The 20,310-nt window shown below is 42.3% G+C and overlaps 1 protein-coding gene across 1 annotated transcript in view; it reads right to left on the minus strand.

The window, feature by feature from the left end:
- Positions 1 to 20,310, minus strand: part of CES5A (carboxylesterase 5A) — a 33,960-nt gene that overhangs the window by 3,382 nt on the left and 10,268 nt on the right. Inside the window, exons 4-11 of the mRNA XM_077132481.1 lie at positions 18,314 to 18,467; positions 16,627 to 16,731; positions 15,018 to 15,122; positions 13,568 to 13,708; positions 10,981 to 11,049; positions 8,261 to 8,408; positions 2,158 to 2,307; positions 75 to 147 (exon numbers count right to left, since the gene is read on the minus strand). Coding sequence (XP_076988596.1) covers positions 75 to 147; positions 2,158 to 2,307; positions 8,261 to 8,408; positions 10,981 to 11,049; positions 13,568 to 13,708; positions 15,018 to 15,122; positions 16,627 to 16,731; positions 18,314 to 18,467 — 945 coding nt within the window. The remainder of the gene's footprint in view (positions 1 to 74; positions 148 to 2,157; positions 2,308 to 8,260; positions 8,409 to 10,980; positions 11,050 to 13,567; positions 13,709 to 15,017; positions 15,123 to 16,626; positions 16,732 to 18,313; positions 18,468 to 20,310) is intronic.

A 20,310-nucleotide genomic window follows, 5' to 3' on the forward strand; every position in this document is an offset into this window, starting at 1 on the left:
GGAAGTGAGAGCAGAAATGGGTGAGGTTTTTATCCTCAAGCACCCCATTAGAGAAGAGGCCCAAAGGTACTTACCCGGTCCGAGCAAAGTTAGCCCAGTATTTCATCATCTTCCTGCTCAGCAGTGTCTCCTCCTCTGTGGCTCCTTCTGAAGGAGATAACCACAAAATTGAGTGGCTCACAGTGAACCCCCCAGAGGTCCAAGGGCCCTTACAGTTGATTAGTCCCTTTCACAACTCTTTTCCATTGGATCCTCACCAGTCTACCAAGATATCGTACCCATTTTGTATATGCAGATACTAAGGCTCAGCACAACGGTGACCTGCCCAGGGAATTATGGCTTCCAAATGGTGGAGGTTGCAGACGTCTTCCTGTCTACTCTTCCAGCCATTCCCATGAGGCTGACGTTTCCTTGGGGACAGAGATGGTATCTCTCCCTCTCTTTCTCTTGCAACTAACAGCTGTATTTCTTTATTTGAAAAGGTGATACCTGCTCAAAGTACAAAATCCAAAATGCAGAAAGGGTATCTAATGAAAATAAATTTCCTGCCTATCTCCTCCCTCCAGATACCCAAATACCAGCTTCAGAGACAACCCATTGTTACTAGTTTCTTGAATATCCTTCTGAAGATAGGGTAGGTACATACAATTATATAAGCAAACATCGTTTTACATATTTGATAGCCTATTAGACACATCCAGAATCTTGTTCTTTTCACTAGGAGATAGTTCCATTTTGTCACAGGTACCCTTTATTGACATTTATTGTTCTATTTAATGTTGTTCTATTTAATTACATTTAATATGTAATATATAAATATATTAAACATAAATATGTATTTACATAATTATATATAAATATATAATTCTTTTATCCAGTATTCTAATGATGGATCTTGAAGTATTCTATTCCTATCTTTCGCTGGTAAAAACAATGCTTTAGTGTGCATGTGCATTTTTGCATATGTGAAACTATGATTATGCAAAAAAATCCTAGAAGTGGAAGGGCTAAGACTATATGCATTTTATGTTTTCATAGGGCTTGCCAGTAACATATGCGATTGTTTCCCCACAGCTGCTCAAATGCATTGTGTTTCCAAATGTGTCGGCCTTCCCAACCTGATTGAGGAAAAGTGATTTTTAGCCTTGTTTAATTTGCAACTCTCTTGGTATGAGAACTGTTCTATTTTCCATAATTGTCTCTTTATGTCCGTTACCCAATTTTCTACTGGACTGTTCTGTTTGCATTATTTTGAAGCTCTTTAGATATCAAGAACTTTAACTCTTTCATAAGTATGTTGTAACTTTTTTCTCAGTTGGGAGAGTCCATGTGTCATCACATAGCACAGGCTCAGTAACGGTTGCTCAATAATAATAATGGTAACATTTACTAAGCATTCGCTGTGCATTTTATAAGAATTTATTAATTCAATCCTATGATAACCCTGGGAAGTAGTTCTAGTATTACCTGTATTTTAAAAATGAGGATGAATAAATGAAATAAATGAATAAACCCCAGTGCACAAACACACTCTATAAAGGAAGCTCTGTCCTCACTGTAGAGGCCAGCATGAATCAGTGAAGGGTTTGCATTGTGTAACTTTTTTAACTAAATATTTTGCTGATAGTCCCTGTGTACAGTTCTTGTAATTTCTTCTATCAATAATCTCAACTGATTGGTTTATTATTTTAAGCACTGAATACTTCATAAATTCAGGAATCTATGAACTAACATTACTACAGATGGCTCACAGGCATATATATTAGGAAATTTGGACCTAAACCACTTTGGGCTGGAATTGTGAAAATGTAGTCACTGCCTTTTAAAGCTCAGGAGCTCTGAAAAGAACCAGTGGTCAGTGAGAAAAAAGTGGTTCTCATTAGGAAAAAAGTATCTGCCCCTAGAAACTTTGGTAAAAAAGACGCTTATCAAACAAATGTTGGCAGCTTCTTTTCATCTTGTTCTCTTAAAATAAGATTGGCTGTATCCCCAAACCATACAAGGTGGTTAAATTCCAAACCATCCGTCTTGCAGGGGGAAGCGTAGTGGTCGGGTGGTGGAGAGCTTCACGTTCACAGTGGGGACTCTGGTCTCTCCCCACGTCTTCATAAGCCCCAGATTCCTACCAGAGCAGAACCCCTAAGGCCGGTCCCTTACCGAACATGACGATGTCACCCTTCAGGAAGGCACCTCCGAAGACAAAGCGGACTTCGTCACCGTGGTCTGCTTTGACGAAATCTGGCTTCGTGTCTTTAAAGCACTGGGGCCGGTGCTGAAACTCATAGAAGTACACAGGTGCACCAGCATCTGACAAAATTCAGGAAAGACCTGTGTCAGGGGCATGTGTGTAGGGGAGCTGGGCTGCTTATGCATCCCCACCCTTCTGGGCTTGGGTTCATGGATCCATGGCTGGGACAGCTCAGAGGCAAGAGTTGACCTAATCCAAACTAACATCCCCTTACCAACCATTTGTAGCTGGAATTTCCTACTACAGCAGCTCTCACACCTCTAGTGACCAGGAGCTCACTACCTCTTCATAATGAGCCAACATCTACTGCTTTATTACTTCCTCTCATTGATCCTGGTTCAACTGGCTGGAGACAAACAGAACAAGATTAATTCCCTGCTTCCAAGACATTCTGTGAATCCTACATTGGCTCACTGTTCTTCTACTAATGGCCTTTGCTCTGGAATCTCCCCTCTCTGTCTCCCCAACACCAACTTTTCTCTCTCTACTGGATCATCACCATCAGTAGACAAATGTACTTCAAAATCTTCCATTAAAACACATACACGCATGCACATATACACCTGCAAACAAGTGTGTGCCCAGATGTCCACACACACATATGCACATGCACAAGCACACAGATGCAAACACACATGTATACACAGAAACACTCACACTTTTTGTCTCATCTTCCCTTTTCATTTCTCTGCCTCCCTTCCAGCAATAATCCGTGGTAGAAAAGCCCTATACTCGTTATCTCCACTTCCTCTTATTTCACTCTCTCCCTTTAATTGAAATAAAATTTATGCATAATGAAAAAAAAGATTTTAAGTGTAGTTTGATGAATTTCTACAACTGTATACACACGTATGTAACCACCATCCCAATCAAAATACAGAGCATTTCCCATCACGCCAAAAAGTTCCCTCCTTAGTCATCCCTTCCCCAAGAGGCAATCAATGTTCTTATTTCTATCACCATAGATTAATTTTCTGTGTTCTTTAACTCACGTAAATGAAATAATAGAAAGTATATATTATTTTGTGTTTGGCTTAATCTTTTTGAGATGCATTCCTGTTGTGTACATGTATGCCATGCATGAATATAACACAATTTGTTTATCCATTCCTATTAGCAATGTGTAAGAGTTCAATTTCTCAAGATCTTCACCAACATTTGTCATTTTCCAATTTTTATAGCCATTCAGTGGGTGTGAAAATTGCACCCAGCAATACCTTACTTAGTATATACCCAGAAGAGCTGAAAGCAACAACACAAACAGACACTGGCGCACTGATGTTCATAGCAGTATTTTTGCATGTGGCTATCCAGTTGTCCCAGCACCATTTGTTGAAAAGACTCTTGTCTTTCTCATTGAATGGTCTTGCCACTTTTGCAAAGAATTAATTGGTGATAGATGTATGGGTTTATTTTTGGACTCTCAATTCAATCCAATTGATTCTATATGTCTAAGGACAGTACCATGCTGATTTTGATTATTCCAGTTTTGTAGTATGTTTTAAAATCTGGAAGTGTTATTCCTCCAACTTTGCTCTTTTGTTCAATATTGTTTTGGCTATTACTGCAATTCCATGTGAATTTTAAAATTAGCTTGTCCATTTATTCAAAATAGATAGTTGAACTTTTTATTGTGATTGCATTGATTTGAGGAGTACTGACAACTAGTAACATTAAGTCTTGCCATCCATGAACATGAGGTGACTTCCCATTTATTTAGGTCTTTAACTTCTGTCAACAATGTTTCATAGTTTTCAGTGTACATGTCTTGCATCTCCTTGGTTAAATTTATTCCTAAGTATTTTATTCTTTTGTGATGCTATGATAAATATAACTGTTTTATTAATTTCATCTTTCAGATCATTCATTGTTACAATATAGAACCATAGTTGACTTTTGTTTATTGATCTTGTATCCTGCAACTTTGCTAAATTTGTTTATGTAGAAACAATGTAGAATAGATATAGGAGGAGCAAACATCCACGTGTTGTTCTTGATTGTAAGGGGAAAGCTTTCAATCTTTCCCCACTAAGTAGGTGTGGGCTTATCGTAGCTGCCCTTTACCAGATTAAAGAATTTCCCTTCCATTCCTAGTTTGTTGAGTGTTTTTACTATGTAAGAGTGTTGGATTTTGTCAAATGCTTTGTTCCTGCATTAATTACAGTGGTCATGTGTTCCCCCCTTCAATCTATTAACATTGTTTCATTTAGTTATTTTCTTAGTGCTTGCCCTGAGGATTACAATTAACATTTTAAATTATAACACTTAGTTCACATTAATATCAAGTTAATTTTAGTCATATACAAAACTTTGTCCTTATATAGCTCTATCCCCTTTATGTTATTTACAAAGTGCATCTTTATGCATTTTGCACTCATCAACACTGATTTATAATTATTGTTTTATGTACTTGTCTTTTAAATCACATAGGATATAAAAAGAGCAGTTACATAGCAAAACACATTAATGCTGACTTTTATATTTACCTATATAGGTAACTTTATTGGTGTTTTTCCTTTTTTTGTGTGGATTTGAGATACAGTCTACTGTCCTTACATTACTGACTGAAGGACTCCCTTTAGAATTTATTTTAGGGTGGCATTCTAGCAATGAACAATCTCAGTTTTTGTGTATTTGGGGATATCTTAATTTCTCCTTCATTTTTGAGGGATGGTTTTGCTACATATGGAAGAATTTTTGATTGACAGTTTTTTTTTTTCTTTCAGCACTTTGAATACGTCATCCCATTGCTTCCTGGCTCCATGATTTCTGATGAGAATTCAGCTGTTAATCTTGTGAAGATTCTTTGTATGTGACAAATTGCTTCTATCTTGCAGCTATCAGATTTTCTCTTTGTCTTCAGCTTTGGACAGTTTGATTACAGTGTGGCTCAGTGTGAATCCCTGAATTTATCTTACTTGAGTAAATTGAGCTTTGTGGATGTGTAGATTCATGTCTTTTCTCAAATTTGGGGAGTTTTTAGCTATTCTTTCTTCAAATATTCTTTTTCCCCCCTTATCTCTCTCCTCTCCTCTCGGGACTCCTATATGTGCATGCTGTAATGTTTTCTTACGTCCTTCGAGTCTCTTAGGCTCAGTTCATTTTTCTTCATTCTCTTCCTTTCTAAGTAATCTCTTTTCTCTTGGGTAATCTCAATTAATTCATCTTCAAGTTCACAGATATTTTCTTCCTGCCTGCCCAAATCTGCCATGGAATGCCTCTTGTAAGTTTTTTTTTTATTTCAATTCTTATACTTTTAAACTCCAGAATTTCTAGTTGATTCATTTTTATTTCTATCTTTTTATTGATATTCTCCATTTGGTGAGACATAATTCTCATGTTTCCTTTAGTGCTTTGTACAATAGAATTCTCTCCACTCCCAGGTCTTGTTGCTGCTTGTTGTAGCTGCAATAAGTTACTGATTTGTTTCATAACTTTTCTGTATTAATTATGTAAAGTCTGAATTCCTTATTGTGTGATATCTCTGTTTAGTAGCTTAGTCCTCAGGAAATGATTCAATAAACATTTCCTTAAATGACTAGAACCAAGTAAGACTCTCCCAGCTTTGCCAATGGGCTCTATGTGTGTGTTGGGCAAGTCTTTAATACTCAGCAAATCCATTTATAACTCTACCCTAGGCTTCACTTCCTGCTTTCACAGAGTCTGAAGGACAGTCAGAGTTGTTGAGAGTTTAGGTCCTTCTCAGGTCTTTTCTGAGCAAGTGCCCCATTCTGGGCATATTTATGGTCTTCCAAGTTCCTAGGAATATGTGGAAGTTCTTCAAAGCCCTTATTCCAAAAAGCATCTCATACTCCAGCCTTTCCTTCCAAGATTTTTGATGTTTCTGTTTTTTGCTCCAACAGCTCAGGCAGTGGCAGCTAATGTATTTGCCTTTAAATATTCTTGACAAACACCCCTTGGATTTCCACCTTAGTGCTGAAAGAGTTCTAAATTAGGTGAAATAAAGGAAGGCCTTTGATAGGTCAGGAAGCCACCAGATAGGTCAAAACAAAAACTACAATTTGATATAACAATCAGTCCGTTTTATTTCTCAGGCACTAAGAACCTCTACTGGGAGGGTGAACTTTTGTCTTCAAGGCTGCCACCTAGCAGAGCCCTGGGGGATAGGACCAGGGTACACTATAATGCCACAAACCTCTCTTACTGAGACTCAGCTGTTTTTTCCTTGATTAACATTTACCTGGTTGCTGTAAATCCTTGATTAGTTTCCAGAGTTCCAAGAAAGTTAAATCTGATAGTCTTGCCATTTTATTCACTGCTTTTGTGGAGGGATGAGCTTTTGAAATTTCCTATTCCAGCATTTTCACTGACATCCTTAAAAGTGATTTTGAAAAAAAATTTTAATCTTCCTAAGTACAATTTAACTTTTACATTTGGAGCTACAATACAACGTAAACTAATTTTTTGCATATGTTGTGAAGTAGGGTTTAAGGTTCATTTTTTTTTCCATAAATATATCCAGTGATTCCAGCTCCAACTTTCCTTTCCTCACTGAGTTATCTCAGCATCTTTGTCAAAAATCAATTAACTGTGGGGTGTGAGGGTAGTTCAGTGGTAGAATTCTCGCCTGCCATGTGTCAGACCTGGGTTTGATTCCTGGTCCATGCACTTCCCCCACCAACAAACCAGAACCAAAACAAACATATAAAAATTCAACAAATGCTGCTGCAACAATGGGATACTCACACGGAAAAAGAATGAAATGTGAGCCCACCATACAGCATACAAAAAAAAATCAATTAACTGGGTATGCAAGGGTAATTCAGTGGTAGAATTCTCCCCTGCTATGCAGGATACCTGGGTTTGATTCCCAGACCATGTGCCCTCCCCCCCAAAAAATAGTTAACTGTATATGTGTGGGTTTACTTTTTTGGACTCTCCCCCCCCCCTATTGTTTTACTGTTCTATTTATTTATTCTTCGGTCAACAGTGGAATTCCTTAATTATTGTATTTCAACCATAAATTTTGAAATCAGGTATTGTAAGTACTACAACTTTGTTATTCTTTTTCAAGAACCATTCTAGGGTTTTTTGCATTTCAATATAAATTTTAGAACTTGTTTCTCAATTTCTACAAAAACTCTGCTGTGATTTTGATTGATATTGGGATTCAGTCAAACTAATCAGATTTACCCTCTCATTCTACCCAAATAATTCTTGTCAGTGTCAACAGCTACCTCCACACTGCCAAATTCAGTCCTCATCTCACTTGTCACTTCTCACCTTACCAGACTTTATAAAACAGTAGCCTTGGGTGCACGGGTGGTTCAGTGGTTAGAATACTCACCTTCCATGCGGGAGACCCGGGTTTGATTCCCGGACCATACACCAAAACAAAACAAAACAGTAACCTCTCACAGTATCCTGTCACTCCCGTCCCCTTCTCTACTTTATTTTACTCCCTAGCACTTATCGCCGCCTGAAACACTCTATATTTACCTGTTAATTAACAGTGTCTCCCTACTAGAATGTGAGTTTCATGAGGACTGGGTCTTTGTCTTGTTCACTGCTCTATCTCCAGTACCAGGCTCATAATATAATTATTTGTTGAAAAGAAATAAGGAAAGAAAGAGAGATGAGAGAAAAGAAAGAAGGAAAGAAGAAAATTTTGTGTCCCAACAAGTCAAGTTTTCTTTCTTGATTCCTCCACTCCCCCTTACAGCTAAAATGTTTGGGAAGACACTCCCAGAAAGAAAAGAATGTGGGGATGGGCCCCAGAAAATTATGGGAAAGAAGGACTTTTCTATATGAAGAAGGGGAAAGAACAGAAACAAGGAGAATGAATGAACAGTCCCAAACTCTGAAAGACAGAGATTGCAAGGGTCAGTATCACTGGTTAGGTCTAGGTGCTGGACAGGACATCCTTGGGAAGCCCCCATCAGTGAGAGAGAAGAGCAAAGCAGGCAGCCGGTCAGCCTGTGACATGGGTCCCTGCAGCCACCTGCTTTGCTCGGCTATGGCCCTGAAGGGGGTGGGTGTTTAGAGACTCACCTCTATGATAGTGGGCTGTGACCAGTGCAGGGACCACAAAGAATACATCTCCAAGCAAGTCTAGGAAACTATCTCGGATTTCAGGCAGGGAATCCTTGTTGTTGAAGTATTCATTAGCTACAAGTTGCAAATTCTGGATGGGGATATGCTGTAAAAGATCATGGTCACAGGAAATCCAGACCAACAACATCCAACATGTTAAGCACTTGCCATGTGAAGGCATGATCTTGAGTGTTTTGCATGCATTGTGTCATTTAAAACACACAGCAACATTATGACACAGGTATCAGAATTGCTGCCATTTCACAGATGAGGAAACTGAGGTGTAGAGAGGTTAAATGGTTTGTCAAAACTGCTGGAACCATGATTTCTTTATAAGTCTACTGGCATCCAAATCCCACCCTAATCGCAGTACAGAGTGGCTCTCTATCATGTTTCAAAAATAGTTACCCCTGGGTAGAACTAGCTACATACTTTATGAGGCCACCAACACAAAGTGAAAATGTGAGGTCCCTTGTTAAAAAAGTATTAAGAATTTCAAGATGGGGACAGTAGAACATTAAACCAAGTATAGAGAACAAGGCTTGTTGTTCTGAGAAGAAGGTTCTAAGCTAGGTGGTGGCCTCTTGGAGCCCCCGTGCCCTCATCTGTGAAAAAACAAACAGGCTGTTTGGAGGACGATACACGACGCGAAGAGGAAAGCATGTTATCTGGCACAGAGCATGTCTTCAGTTCTGTCGGTTTCCTCCCAAGGCCCATCCCTGGGTCTCTTAACAGGATCTCTGAGGCTGTCTTTGACCGGGCACCATCCTGTCTCCCAATCTTCAATTCCTCAACTTGCCCCAAGATCAAATGCTAGACGGTGGAAAGTCAACTTCATGAAGATGTGGGGGTCCGCCATATTGGTGACAATTTTAGAGGTCTGATATTCTGAGGAATGATGGCACAAGTTGTTAAACATCAAATCCTCACCATTAAGAAGATGGAGGCACAGCTGTTGGTAGATTTCTTTGGAATGTGGAGGCAGCATACAGCACACCTGGGAGCACTGCTCCAACTCGTTTATGATTTTCAATCAGGTCCAGAGGAAGGAAGGGTTTTGCAGTAGGTTCAGGCTGTGATGTAAGTGTCTGATTGGCTGCTTGGGCCATATGTCTGGCAGACCCATGGTGCTGGAGGCAGCCAAGGTGTGTAAGGAAGTTGTGTGGAGTCTCTGGTGAGCATCAGTAGGACAGTTACAGGGCAGATCCCTAGGGCTCTGGGGCAAGGCTATGCCTTCTGCATCAGAACTCAGGCATGCTCTGGGACCTAGGAGAGATGGCATGCCTTTCCACCCCTCTTGCTCTCCCCACACAATCTAATGCTCGGCCCGGAAGTTGGCTTAAGACACCTTCTCCACTTGAAATGCCTTCCCGTCCAAATATTCCCCTTCCCTAGGACCCAGCTCCATGAAATCATCTCCAGCCTGAGAGAACCATGGCCCAACTTATATTTTAAATATTTCCCAATTCTCATTTTCAGATATCTGAAGCTCATCAGATTCTCCTCTACCCCTCCAAAGCCTTACAGCCTCAGGTGTTCCCAGTCTCTAATCTTTTAGTCTTTCTAAAATGGAAATCCAATCACATCACCTTTGTCTGTTCCCAGCCCTTGGAAGGAAATGCATGTCTCCTTCCTAGTTATAATGACTACACAACACTCTCCCCTGCCGTGGTGACCCCCTCTACAATCTCTTCACACCTCTCTGTTACCAATGGCTCTGCTTGGTTCCTCCTGATCCTCTCACCCCTCCACGAGCCAGACAAACTGCCCTCATCCTCCCAGACCCTCCTCCCTGGGAGTGGACTGCTTCCCCCTCTGGGTACCAGGCAGTCCTCTCCTCTGGTCCCTCCATCAGTGAGCTGAACTGTCTCCTTCTGTCCATCCACCCCAACAATCTACAGGTTCCTCAGTGCAGGAGGAGCACCTCTTAGTATTGTACCACCAGGGCCAGGGAGAGTGCAGGAACGTGTGGACTCTCAATAAGCATGTGCTCACTGAACAAATGAATGAACTTGGCACAGAGGACATATTGAATAAATGTTTATGGAAAGAAGGGAGAAAGGAAGAAAGGAAAGGAATCCATCTCTGTTATCTTGGTGTCTAGAGTAAAACCTGATAATGATATGTTTGTTCAATGGATGAATAAATGATTAAGCAAATGAACGGTCCTTGATATTGCCAGAACCTGGCACAGTGGCCAGCTGGCATGTAACAAATATGGGTCCCCCGGCCCAGGCATGTTTCAGAATTTAGAATTATTCTGACTGTAGACAGATAATTCAGAATATTAAATGTTTATCTAATGAAATGCTTATTGGGGGCTGGAGTAGCACCCCAGCACCAATGTTAATATGCCTGCAGAGAGGCACCTGCGTGGGATAAACAAGATGCAGAGTGCACGAGAACAATGAAGACCCATGGCCCGTGTAAGCATAGGTCAGGTTTGGCTGCCCTGTGGGTTACAAAAAGCCTTTGGGTTTTCAGAGCTCTTTGGTTTCTAGAATTGTGGATAAGGAATTGTGGACCCATATTTAGCAAAGGTCTATGAAATGAATCAATGAGTGAATGAATGAGGAAAGGGATGTCTATACCTCCAGCTTCTATACCTGAGTGTGGACCAGGGGTGTTTGTTAAATGAACAAATCTCCAGAGAGCCGCTGTCACCCATGCACACTTACCAAGACTGTGTGTATCAAATGGAGTGCAAGAGACTTGTTGGAGCCCTTTAGGACCTCGGGGATCTCCTTCTGCGGAGAGAAGTGCCCTCTGTGAACACCACGGGTCAGGAGACGGCAAGCCAGCCTGTTCAAGGGCCTAGGTCCCTGTCTTTTAAAGGGGGGGTGGGAAGCAGCAGGGGCCCTTTCAGCTCCCACACTGCCATGATTAGGAGCAGCCCCAGCGGGTGAGCCAGTCCATGAAGTTTCTCTTTCTCACATTTGATAAAAGGCAGATGTTCCCTGTCATACCTGATGTCTTGTGGGGCCCAAGGGGCTGCCCATAAAAAAGTCACAACTTAGCTCTGATACCAAGCTCAAAGAGAGACCAGGAAATCTTGAAGCCAGTGCCTTGTTGCTCTCCATCAAAAGACCTTTGCCATCAGGCGTCTGGAAACCCAGCAGTGGGGAGAGCCAGCCAGGGGCGCAGCGAGGGTGGCCTGGGGACCAGGCTCCATGGCTACAGCCCGGCTTTGGGTCCCGGCTCTGTCACTCACTGCCTGTGCGGCTGTGACAAGTGATGTAATCTCTTGGTGCCTCAGCCTCATTATCTATAAGAGGGAGAGAGCGATAGTGCCCACCTGACAGAGTTATGATGAATATTAGGTGTTTCAATATTTGTAAAGCACTTGCAACTATGTTTGGCACACAGTAAGAACTCTGTGAAAGAATTTGTCAGTGGACAATTTCCTGGTCATTCTTATAGGCTGAAAAATGGGGATGGGGGGCTAGAAATACTATTCACTTGTCAAACGGATGAAAACATCTCCTTGGCACATTTCTGCAGAAAATCTTGGAGTAATGAATACAGGGTAGATTTCCAAACAACTGGCATCTGAAGGAACTTCCAGAGTCATTTAAGTTATCCATAAATAAACATTAACTACTAAAAATGCTCTCTGAATATTAAGGATCTGTGATTTGTTTGGGGAGAATTTCCCATGGCTTCCAGCTGGTATTGGGTTTAACTGGAAAGTTGCATGGAGTAATGGCACTGGTACAGGCTCTTGACCTGCACAGATTTGGCTACCAATTCCTGTTTGTTACTTGAATAATTCCAAAATCTAGCAATTATTGGTACTTACTATATGCCAGGCTATTTGAAGTGAACTTATGAGGCAGGCACTGTATTAGACCTATTTCACAAGATGAGGGATTGGAGACAGTCCAGAGAGGTCAAGCAACTCACCGAAAGTCACACAGAGGTAAGCATAGAATCGGGCATTTAAAGGCAGAGACTAAATGCATAAAAGTTATGCACCACTGTGTCCTTACTATCCGGGAGGCTTCAGAAAATCACTTTAGCCTCTCTGAGCCTCAGTGACTTCAACTGTAAAATGGGAAGAATTATGCCCTTTTTACAAGTTGTACAAATGGCATGTACCTGGCTTGTGGAAGGTGCTCAGAAGCTAGCTGCAGTGGCTGTGGCCATGTTGTCGTTAGCAGCACCTGCTTTCTTCCTTCCAACAGAACTAGAAAGCAGTGGAAGGCTTTACTTAAGCCACAGTCTATCTCAGAGGCCTCATTTACAGCACGAGGACAATAATTCGCACCTTCACTTATCTCACAGCATTGCTCTATGGATCAAATTAATGAGGGTAGAATATGCCTTCAGTGGCCCAGTGAACTCAGGAGCCTGCCTCTAGACACCAACCAACTAGGTTTGTAACTTTATAAACCTCTTTATTTCTTAACCTCATTTCCCCCAGCTTAAAATGAGGAGGCTGGTCTCTATAAATAAATTTGGATGATACAAAGAATTTGAAATCCCCGCTTTTTTTAGAACAGACAAGTTTATTTCTAATGAGAAGGGTCTTCCTAAACCCCAGTGTCAAGAAATTGTGGCTTCTTCTCAGCTTTCAGGGTCCTGCCCAAAAGATGCCTCCTCTGAGTAAGCCTTTCTCAACATCCTTTCTCCTATGAAAGAAACCTTCTCTCACTGGTATATGTCCTGTAACACATATTAGTCTCTGAAATCATCTTTCCAACTTTGCATTTCATCTGTGTCTCCCTTTGGGAACATAAGCCAGAACTGTGTGGCCTGCTGACTGTGGAACCCTCAGTCTGTAGAAGTGTGTCGAGCATATTATAAATGCTCAGTAAATAATTGTTGGATAAAGAAAATGATCTAGCAATTTGCATCTTGCCCAACCAAAAAAGCATATTTGGAAGTTAAAAAGTCAGCATCAGAGCTAGACATGAAAGTTTGGAGTCTCTCCTCAAAAGATGGCAATTTCATCTTTGAAGTAACAACTGTTTTTATTTGAAACAATCATTTGTAATGTTTTAAGTAAAGATCAAATGCACCCAAACCTCTCGCTTTTTATGGGGTTTCTTCTCTCACTGTAAACCTGCATGAAGAGCAGGGTGGACCCCTCCTGTGACTCTCCACAATCCTCAGGTCCCATTTCTCCGAGGGGATGAAAGATTATCACAGGGTACTTGGCTGTCAGCCCCCAACCCTCATGACTCCTGGCATCATCTATGGAAATTTCCAGGACCTCTACATCATTATTGAGGGAGAGGCAGGGAAAACAGCTGGAATTCTTACCAAGGGCAGTAGGTAGCCACATTCATGGTTATTGACTCCAATGATAGAAGGAACTGGATTAAATACTTTTTGAGTCAAGAGGTCTAGAGGATCTTCAGGAAAGAATCGACCATCAACCACTTGACTGAATGACTTTGTCTTCTGAAATAAAGAAGAGAGGCAAAATCAGTAACTCTTTCTGTCCACCAAAGCTGCTGCTCCCAGATCTTAGCCAGGCTGAGCAACTCAGGGTAGCAATGGTCAAAATTAATCAGGAAAATAAAAAGAAACCAGTGTTGGCTCAACTCAATGTATCAGTGCCTGGCCAGACCTGCTACTCACACGGACAAGAGGAAACAACTCTTTTGTGTCTTAGTATTCTCGTCTGTTAAATGGGGATAACAATAGTATCTACCTTAGCAAAATAGTGGCCTCGTGTGTGGTTCTTGAAGCATCAGCATCACGTGGGAACTCGTTGCAAATGCAAATTCTCAGGGCCCATCCCAGGCTACTGAATAAGGAACTCTAGGACGGCACAGCCAACTTATTTTAATAAGCCCTCAGAGATGCTGATGCACACTTGAGTTTGGAGGGGCTGGCCGGATCATGGTGTTTCATGTGAACACCTTCCTGAGATGTCTTCTTCAGAGCGCCTTACCTTGGACATGGATGGATATATCTTGGGTCTCAGAAACAAATGCCTGGTTCTAATAGTGATATTTTTGGTTTCTGTTTGGAGGATAGGGGTGGAAGGAGCACACAAAAGTGCTTTCATGCTACATCAGGTCAAGGACTTCTATTATCCATCTTCACAGACTCCAGCTAAGGGCTCCCAGTATCCCAGCAGATACTTAATACATGCCGAACAGCCATTTAACAAATGTTGAAATTTGACAGACAATGACCTAGCATATACAAAGGCTGTCAAAGGCTCTCAAGATTGGAAGAGACATAAAAGATCATTGAATCCAATTAGGCATCTGCTGATTAAAAGTATCAGTGATCATCCAGACTTTGCTTGAATACCTGCAGAGGGGAACAGCCACTGCTTTCTGGAGGAGTCCAGTCTTTTTCAAGACATACTAGTTTTTAGAGAGTTCTCAGTAACACCAAGCCCAAATGGCTTCCTACTAGAATTTTCAGCTCTTGATCTTGACTTTAGCTTCTAGGGTATTTTGTAGGGAAAAAAATGTGGTCTTTTTTCCCAATGAGATGTTTTTAATGACTGAGAGACAACACTTATATTTTGCTGGTTCTTCTCAAGGCTAAGAAGCACTTTAACCCACCAAGTTCCTTCAAGTACTTGTAAAGGTTCTTTATCCAACATTGGTTTTTATAACTGAAGCCATGAATCCCCAACCCCCAACCTCTCTTTTCCAGGTCCCAATCAAAATAAATAATAGTAGTAGGATTTTTTCACCACTCCATTCCAAGGGTAACCCTACCCCCAAATTCCTTCCTCCCCCTTTACCTGGCTGAGGTTCAGTAATTCACTGGAGGACTTTGCCCTCAGGCACTGCAGTAGGGCCTCAGAGTCTGCCATGTTGCAACCACAGACATATGCAAGCGCCTGCAACTATTTCCAGAGAAGGACAAGGTCACAGTATGGAACTGAAAGCATCCAAGAAAATGAAAGTTGGGAAGACTCTTCTGCCCAACCACAAGCCTGTCCTTTATATGTGAGGCCAGCCTGCTGCCCATCCCCCACCCCTAGAGTGGAATGTGCCTGGAGGTAATGGCAGTGAGGACAGGTTGGCACTGCACTGTGCTAACTCTTCTGATTCTCTTGCCTGACATCTCTTGTTATCTTTAGCAACTGCAGGAGCTGGGGGGTGAGAGTTGGCAGTCTGTGGTCATAGGATGGATTCCTGGGTTACAGAATCTGACCTGGGTTTCATCGACATTGTGACCTTTGGAGCCAAGCAGCTGAACATTGGAGTCATAAGTGGAGCCAGGCATGAAGAGACCCCTGAGAGTGATCAGTAGCTTTGTTAGCCTTTCAGCTGTCAGTTGAGATATGACTCCAGGTCAGACCCTCAGCTAGTTAGCTCTTGCTAAGTCCCATTTCTCACCTGCAGCCTGGAATGCCCTGAGCATCTTCTTTCTTTCTCTACACCAATTCTAAGGTTCAAATCCTGCCTCCTGTAGACCACCTCGGCCTCCGGGAGCCCCTTCCATCTCCAGTCTGTGGTCACCCCAAGGATCTCCACTTCCCCACTTAGCCCTTTACTAAACCCCGTCTTGCCCTGCCATTCTATAAGTAGAACTTGTCCCCTAAAGTGGTGGTCCTTAACCTTTGGGGCATCATGGATTTTCTAAAAACTTGATAAAAACTAAAAACCCTCTCTCTGGGAAAAGGTGCAAACATATAGAGTCTGCATACAACTTCAGGAAGTTCAAGGGCCACCTCCCAAACCTATCTGCGGATACCAGCCTAAAAGTCTTTGTAATATGAAGATTATAGTTTCCTTGATTTTAAGGTATGCTTTATATCCACTTATAAGCCCCACATCTGGACAGAGCTGGGCCATGGGCACTCAGTAAGTACAGGGTGACTTTGATGTCCAGGTCCCCACTGTCCAGTAGAAAGTTAAGACAAGATGACAAATGACAAATATCTTGGAAACATGCCCTACTTCCTCCTGCTACAATCTCCTGCTAAATAAAAGCCACAGTGTCATTCCCTGCTAAGCTAGAAACAGTCTCAAAATCATTTTTAGCATGGTACCATTCTCTATAGAGTAGAATAGGTACAAGAAATGAGTTGTATATAATACAGGGGACTGAGTTATATATCACAAGTAAAGAATGATAGATGAGATATAAAAACTACAACACACACACAAACACACTCACACGCACACACAAAATCTGTGCTCCGTTTCTGTAGCTGAACTTATTTCCTGTTAAACCAGGCCTTCACGGTAGAGAAAAGTTTACAATGGGACAGCATCAGCTCCTTTGAGCCTGGCCAGTAGGGAAAGCAAGCAATTGGTGAGAAAGTGATATCTATTGACTCCTGACCATATTTTCTTCTGATGAAGGAGAAGAAGCTGGAGAGGCCTTAACAATATACCTACATCCTTAGCCCTCTCAGTATCAGTGGCCTTCAGGGAAGGGATGATGGCCACCCCACTCTCCATGATGGCTTTGTGGAATAAGCCACTGGCCATGGGGGACAGAACCTGGAGAGAGAACACAAGAGATCCAGGAAACATTATCCAGAAAACTCTCTACCCATCACACATCCTACCCATCTCTTCTTTACAAAAACATCCCAAGAAGCCTCTTGAAGAGCCCTAACCTTAGAGAAAAGAGACTTGATTTGAGGTCTCTTATCAAGGACTGTCTGTGAAGTCTTGGGCAATATTTAATCTCTCTGAGCTCCAAGTGCTTTATGAACTTCGAAGTCAAATATTCTGGTGTGTGAGTTCTAGCTCCTTTACTTCCTAGCTGAGTAACCTCGGGCAGGTTTGCTTATTCTTTATAAACATCAGTTTACTCTTCCCTGTAAAACTAGAATAATAATTGAGCATGCTAATGGGATGATTATGAGGATTGGGAGAAGCAATGAACACAGTAAAGCCAATAGTAAGTACTTATGAAATGGTGACTGTTTTATATACATATGTAGTTATATATGTTACACATATGTAATAACTGGGTTAATGCAATCCACCTTCTATGACTGCTTTGAAGACATAAAAATATCTTGTATATAGTCAAAGACTATACAGCAGAAGCTCTCTTGACCCATTTCTGCATGTTTGACTTCTAGGATTAACTGAGACTTTCCATCTTCTTCTGCAAAACATGTTAACTGATGCCCAAGAAATGCTTACCACTCAGAGCCAAAAGGCTATTTTTTATACTGCCACCCATTTCTGTTCCCACCAGTTTCTTACCAATAACCTTTGCTTCTAAACCTGCTTTGTCAGTTGCACTTGTTATTGTAATGGCATAATTGAACGAAATATCACATGAACCAGTAAACTAGGAGTGTAAAAGAAAAAATTACTTTGGGGAAAAAAACTTGACAAAGTAAAATAGCTAATAAATATTGCTGCCAAATTAGGTGACACAATAGAGTAAAATTTTGGGAGAATATATCTGGGAAGGAAGTGCACGCATTCCAACTGCTTTGCAGGCACCATTAAGTTCATGTTCGCTGTAAAGAAACTGAAACTGCAATCTGAAGGTTGTGAATTTGGGGTGGTTCATATAAGAAGGCCCAAGTTGGAACCATTGGTGAAGAAATGTATATTTAAGTTTTAAGTTAAAATGAAAGGTTTCTGGGTGGGCCACGGTGGCTTAGCAGGCAGAGTTCTCGCCTGCCATGCTGGAGACCAGGGTTCAATTCCTGGTGCCTGCCCATGCAAAAAATAAAATAAAATAAAAGTAAATAAAAAAAGAAAAAAATTCCATGCACTTTTTTTTTTAATTCAAGCTATAGATGAGATTTCTATTAAAAAAATAATTACCAGTCCTGGTAACCAAATATCAGGGCTTCTACTCTGAACATATGAGGAAATTTTATTCAGGGTATCACTCCCTACGTATACTCATTTACACTCTCCCAATGGCAGCTGTCTTGTCCATAAAATGAAATGAGCCCCTAACACAGGATGTATTTGTGAGGCTCAGGGGAGACAATGGATATAAAAGGGTTCAGCATGAAAGCACCAATCAAATGTGAGTGATTCATCACCCTCATTTTTGTTATCTCCCCCACCAAGATTCATTCAAGTCGCAGAGCCAAGAACTCACAAGGCTGGAAACACTTATTGCTCCTGCTGACGCACCGAAGATGGTCACGGAGTCTGGGTCCCCACCAAAGAACTCGATGTTCTCCTGGACCCAGCTGAGGGCAGCCAGCTGGTCCATGAACGCCCAGTTCCCTGGAGCGTGCTGGTCCCCTGTGCTGCAGGCAAGAGGCAAGGGGAGGATTCTCAGCCAGCCACTGCCTGTCTCCCACAGTGCAGAGAATTCTCAGCAGGGACTGTGGGTCAGGGTGTCTTCACTGGCTGCTGTGAAGAGGCTTAGAGTCGAGGTCTGGAGGATCTGGGGAAACTGAATTTAGTTCTCACCCTTTGCTAGGATTTGGAATTCTTTGAGAATCTTTTGAAAGCTATATACACCAAAAAATGCACATATATAGTATTGTGCATATGATATCAAGGTATCCATAGGTTCCCCCAAATCCCTGGATTCCAGGAGAAGAGGTGAGGGCTGGTCTGCACCAGGACACAGGACCTTCCTGGTACAGAGGTTCCAATGAATGACTAAGCTGACAATGACCTCTGCCCATGTGCCAGGCACTGTTCTGTGTTTGTTTGTTTGTTTTTTTTGGGGGGGGTGCATGGTCCGGAAATCAAACGCAGGTCTCCTACATGGAATGCAAGCATTCTACCACTGAGCCACCTGTGCACCCTGTTCTAAGTGTTTTATGGTGAAAACTCCCGTAATCCTCACCGAGATAGGTGGGGCTGGTTTTTCTCCCTTTGCCTCTCCAGATTCTCTATCCACCCTTCCCATCCTCACCGAGATAGGTGGGGCTGGTTTTTCTCCCTTTGCCTCTCCAGATTCTCTATCCACCCTTCCCTTCCCTGCTCAGTGCCTCCAAAGGGCTGACTTCTCTGAAGTGCATCACCCAGGTTCCAGCTGTGTGCAGCCAGTGGGAGGCCCTGGCAGGAGGTCTGAGGGTGGGAAAGAGAGACTGAGATGTTCTTTCCACCACCCCATGATCCCTGCTGCTGGGGAGTGGTTTGGACAATAGTGCAGTCCTCCATGGACTACTTATACCAACTCTCCTCAATCACATCTTTGAGCACATGGTCAGGACACTGATGGATGAGCTCTGTTCTACAGCTGCTGCCCCTTACCCTCAGAGCAGTAATTAGTGCCTTTCTGGCATATAAATACTGTGTCTGCATTATCCCGCCCACCTCCACTCTCCAGCTCTGCCCCAGACTGTGAGCCTCTTGAGGGCAGGATTGGTGTTTGAATAAGCCTGTCTTTCCCATAGTGTCTGACAATGACCTCCAGACACAACTGCAGCCCCACCTCTCACTACTGCTCTTTACTCATTGGGCCCTGACCAGGACTTAGGATCTGCTCTATCCTGGGCAGGCTAATGGAAATGGTCAAGAGACCTAGCTCGGTTCTATGACCTTGGGGAAGGTGGTTAACCTCTCTGTGCCTCAATTTCTCAACTGTAAAATGGGTACAATAGTGGTGCATTTCTGGTAAGATTATTCTGAGGGTGAGTTGAGATAATGCATAGTATATGCATAGCACCATGCCTGGCCCATAGTGAGTGCCCTATACATGTCAGATGTTCTTGGTGGGTGGGAAGCCAGTGCAGCTGAGTGAATATTGTCAGGTGAGCATTGTAGGAGACTTGAAGTGGGATCCATGACAGAAACTATAGTATTTGCACAACCTGATCCCTCATCTTCCAAGATATACAGTTGAGCTACATTTTGTCTCTTCACTGCACCCACCCACCCCCTTGCTGTTGGATGTGGCCACGTGAGTGAGTTCCGCCAGTGGTGTGTGGACAGAAGTGATGGGTGCCACTTCCAGGGTGATCTTTCATGCCTTTCCTCCATCCACTGGCGAAATGCAGAGGACCTGCGGCCTTAGAGAAAGGCAGAGCCACAAGATGGAAGGAACCTGGGTCCCTACATGCCCATGTAGAAGGATGCCTGTCAGTCACTCAGGAACACCCAACTGAACTTTATCTGATGGGAAGAGATTTTTAT

The sequence above is a fragment of the Tamandua tetradactyla genome, chromosome 16 (genome assembly GCF_023851605.1).
Source record: "Tamandua tetradactyla isolate mTamTet1 chromosome 16, mTamTet1.pri, whole genome shotgun sequence".
Lineage (NCBI taxonomy): Eukaryota > Metazoa > Chordata > Mammalia > Pilosa > Myrmecophagidae > Tamandua > Tamandua tetradactyla.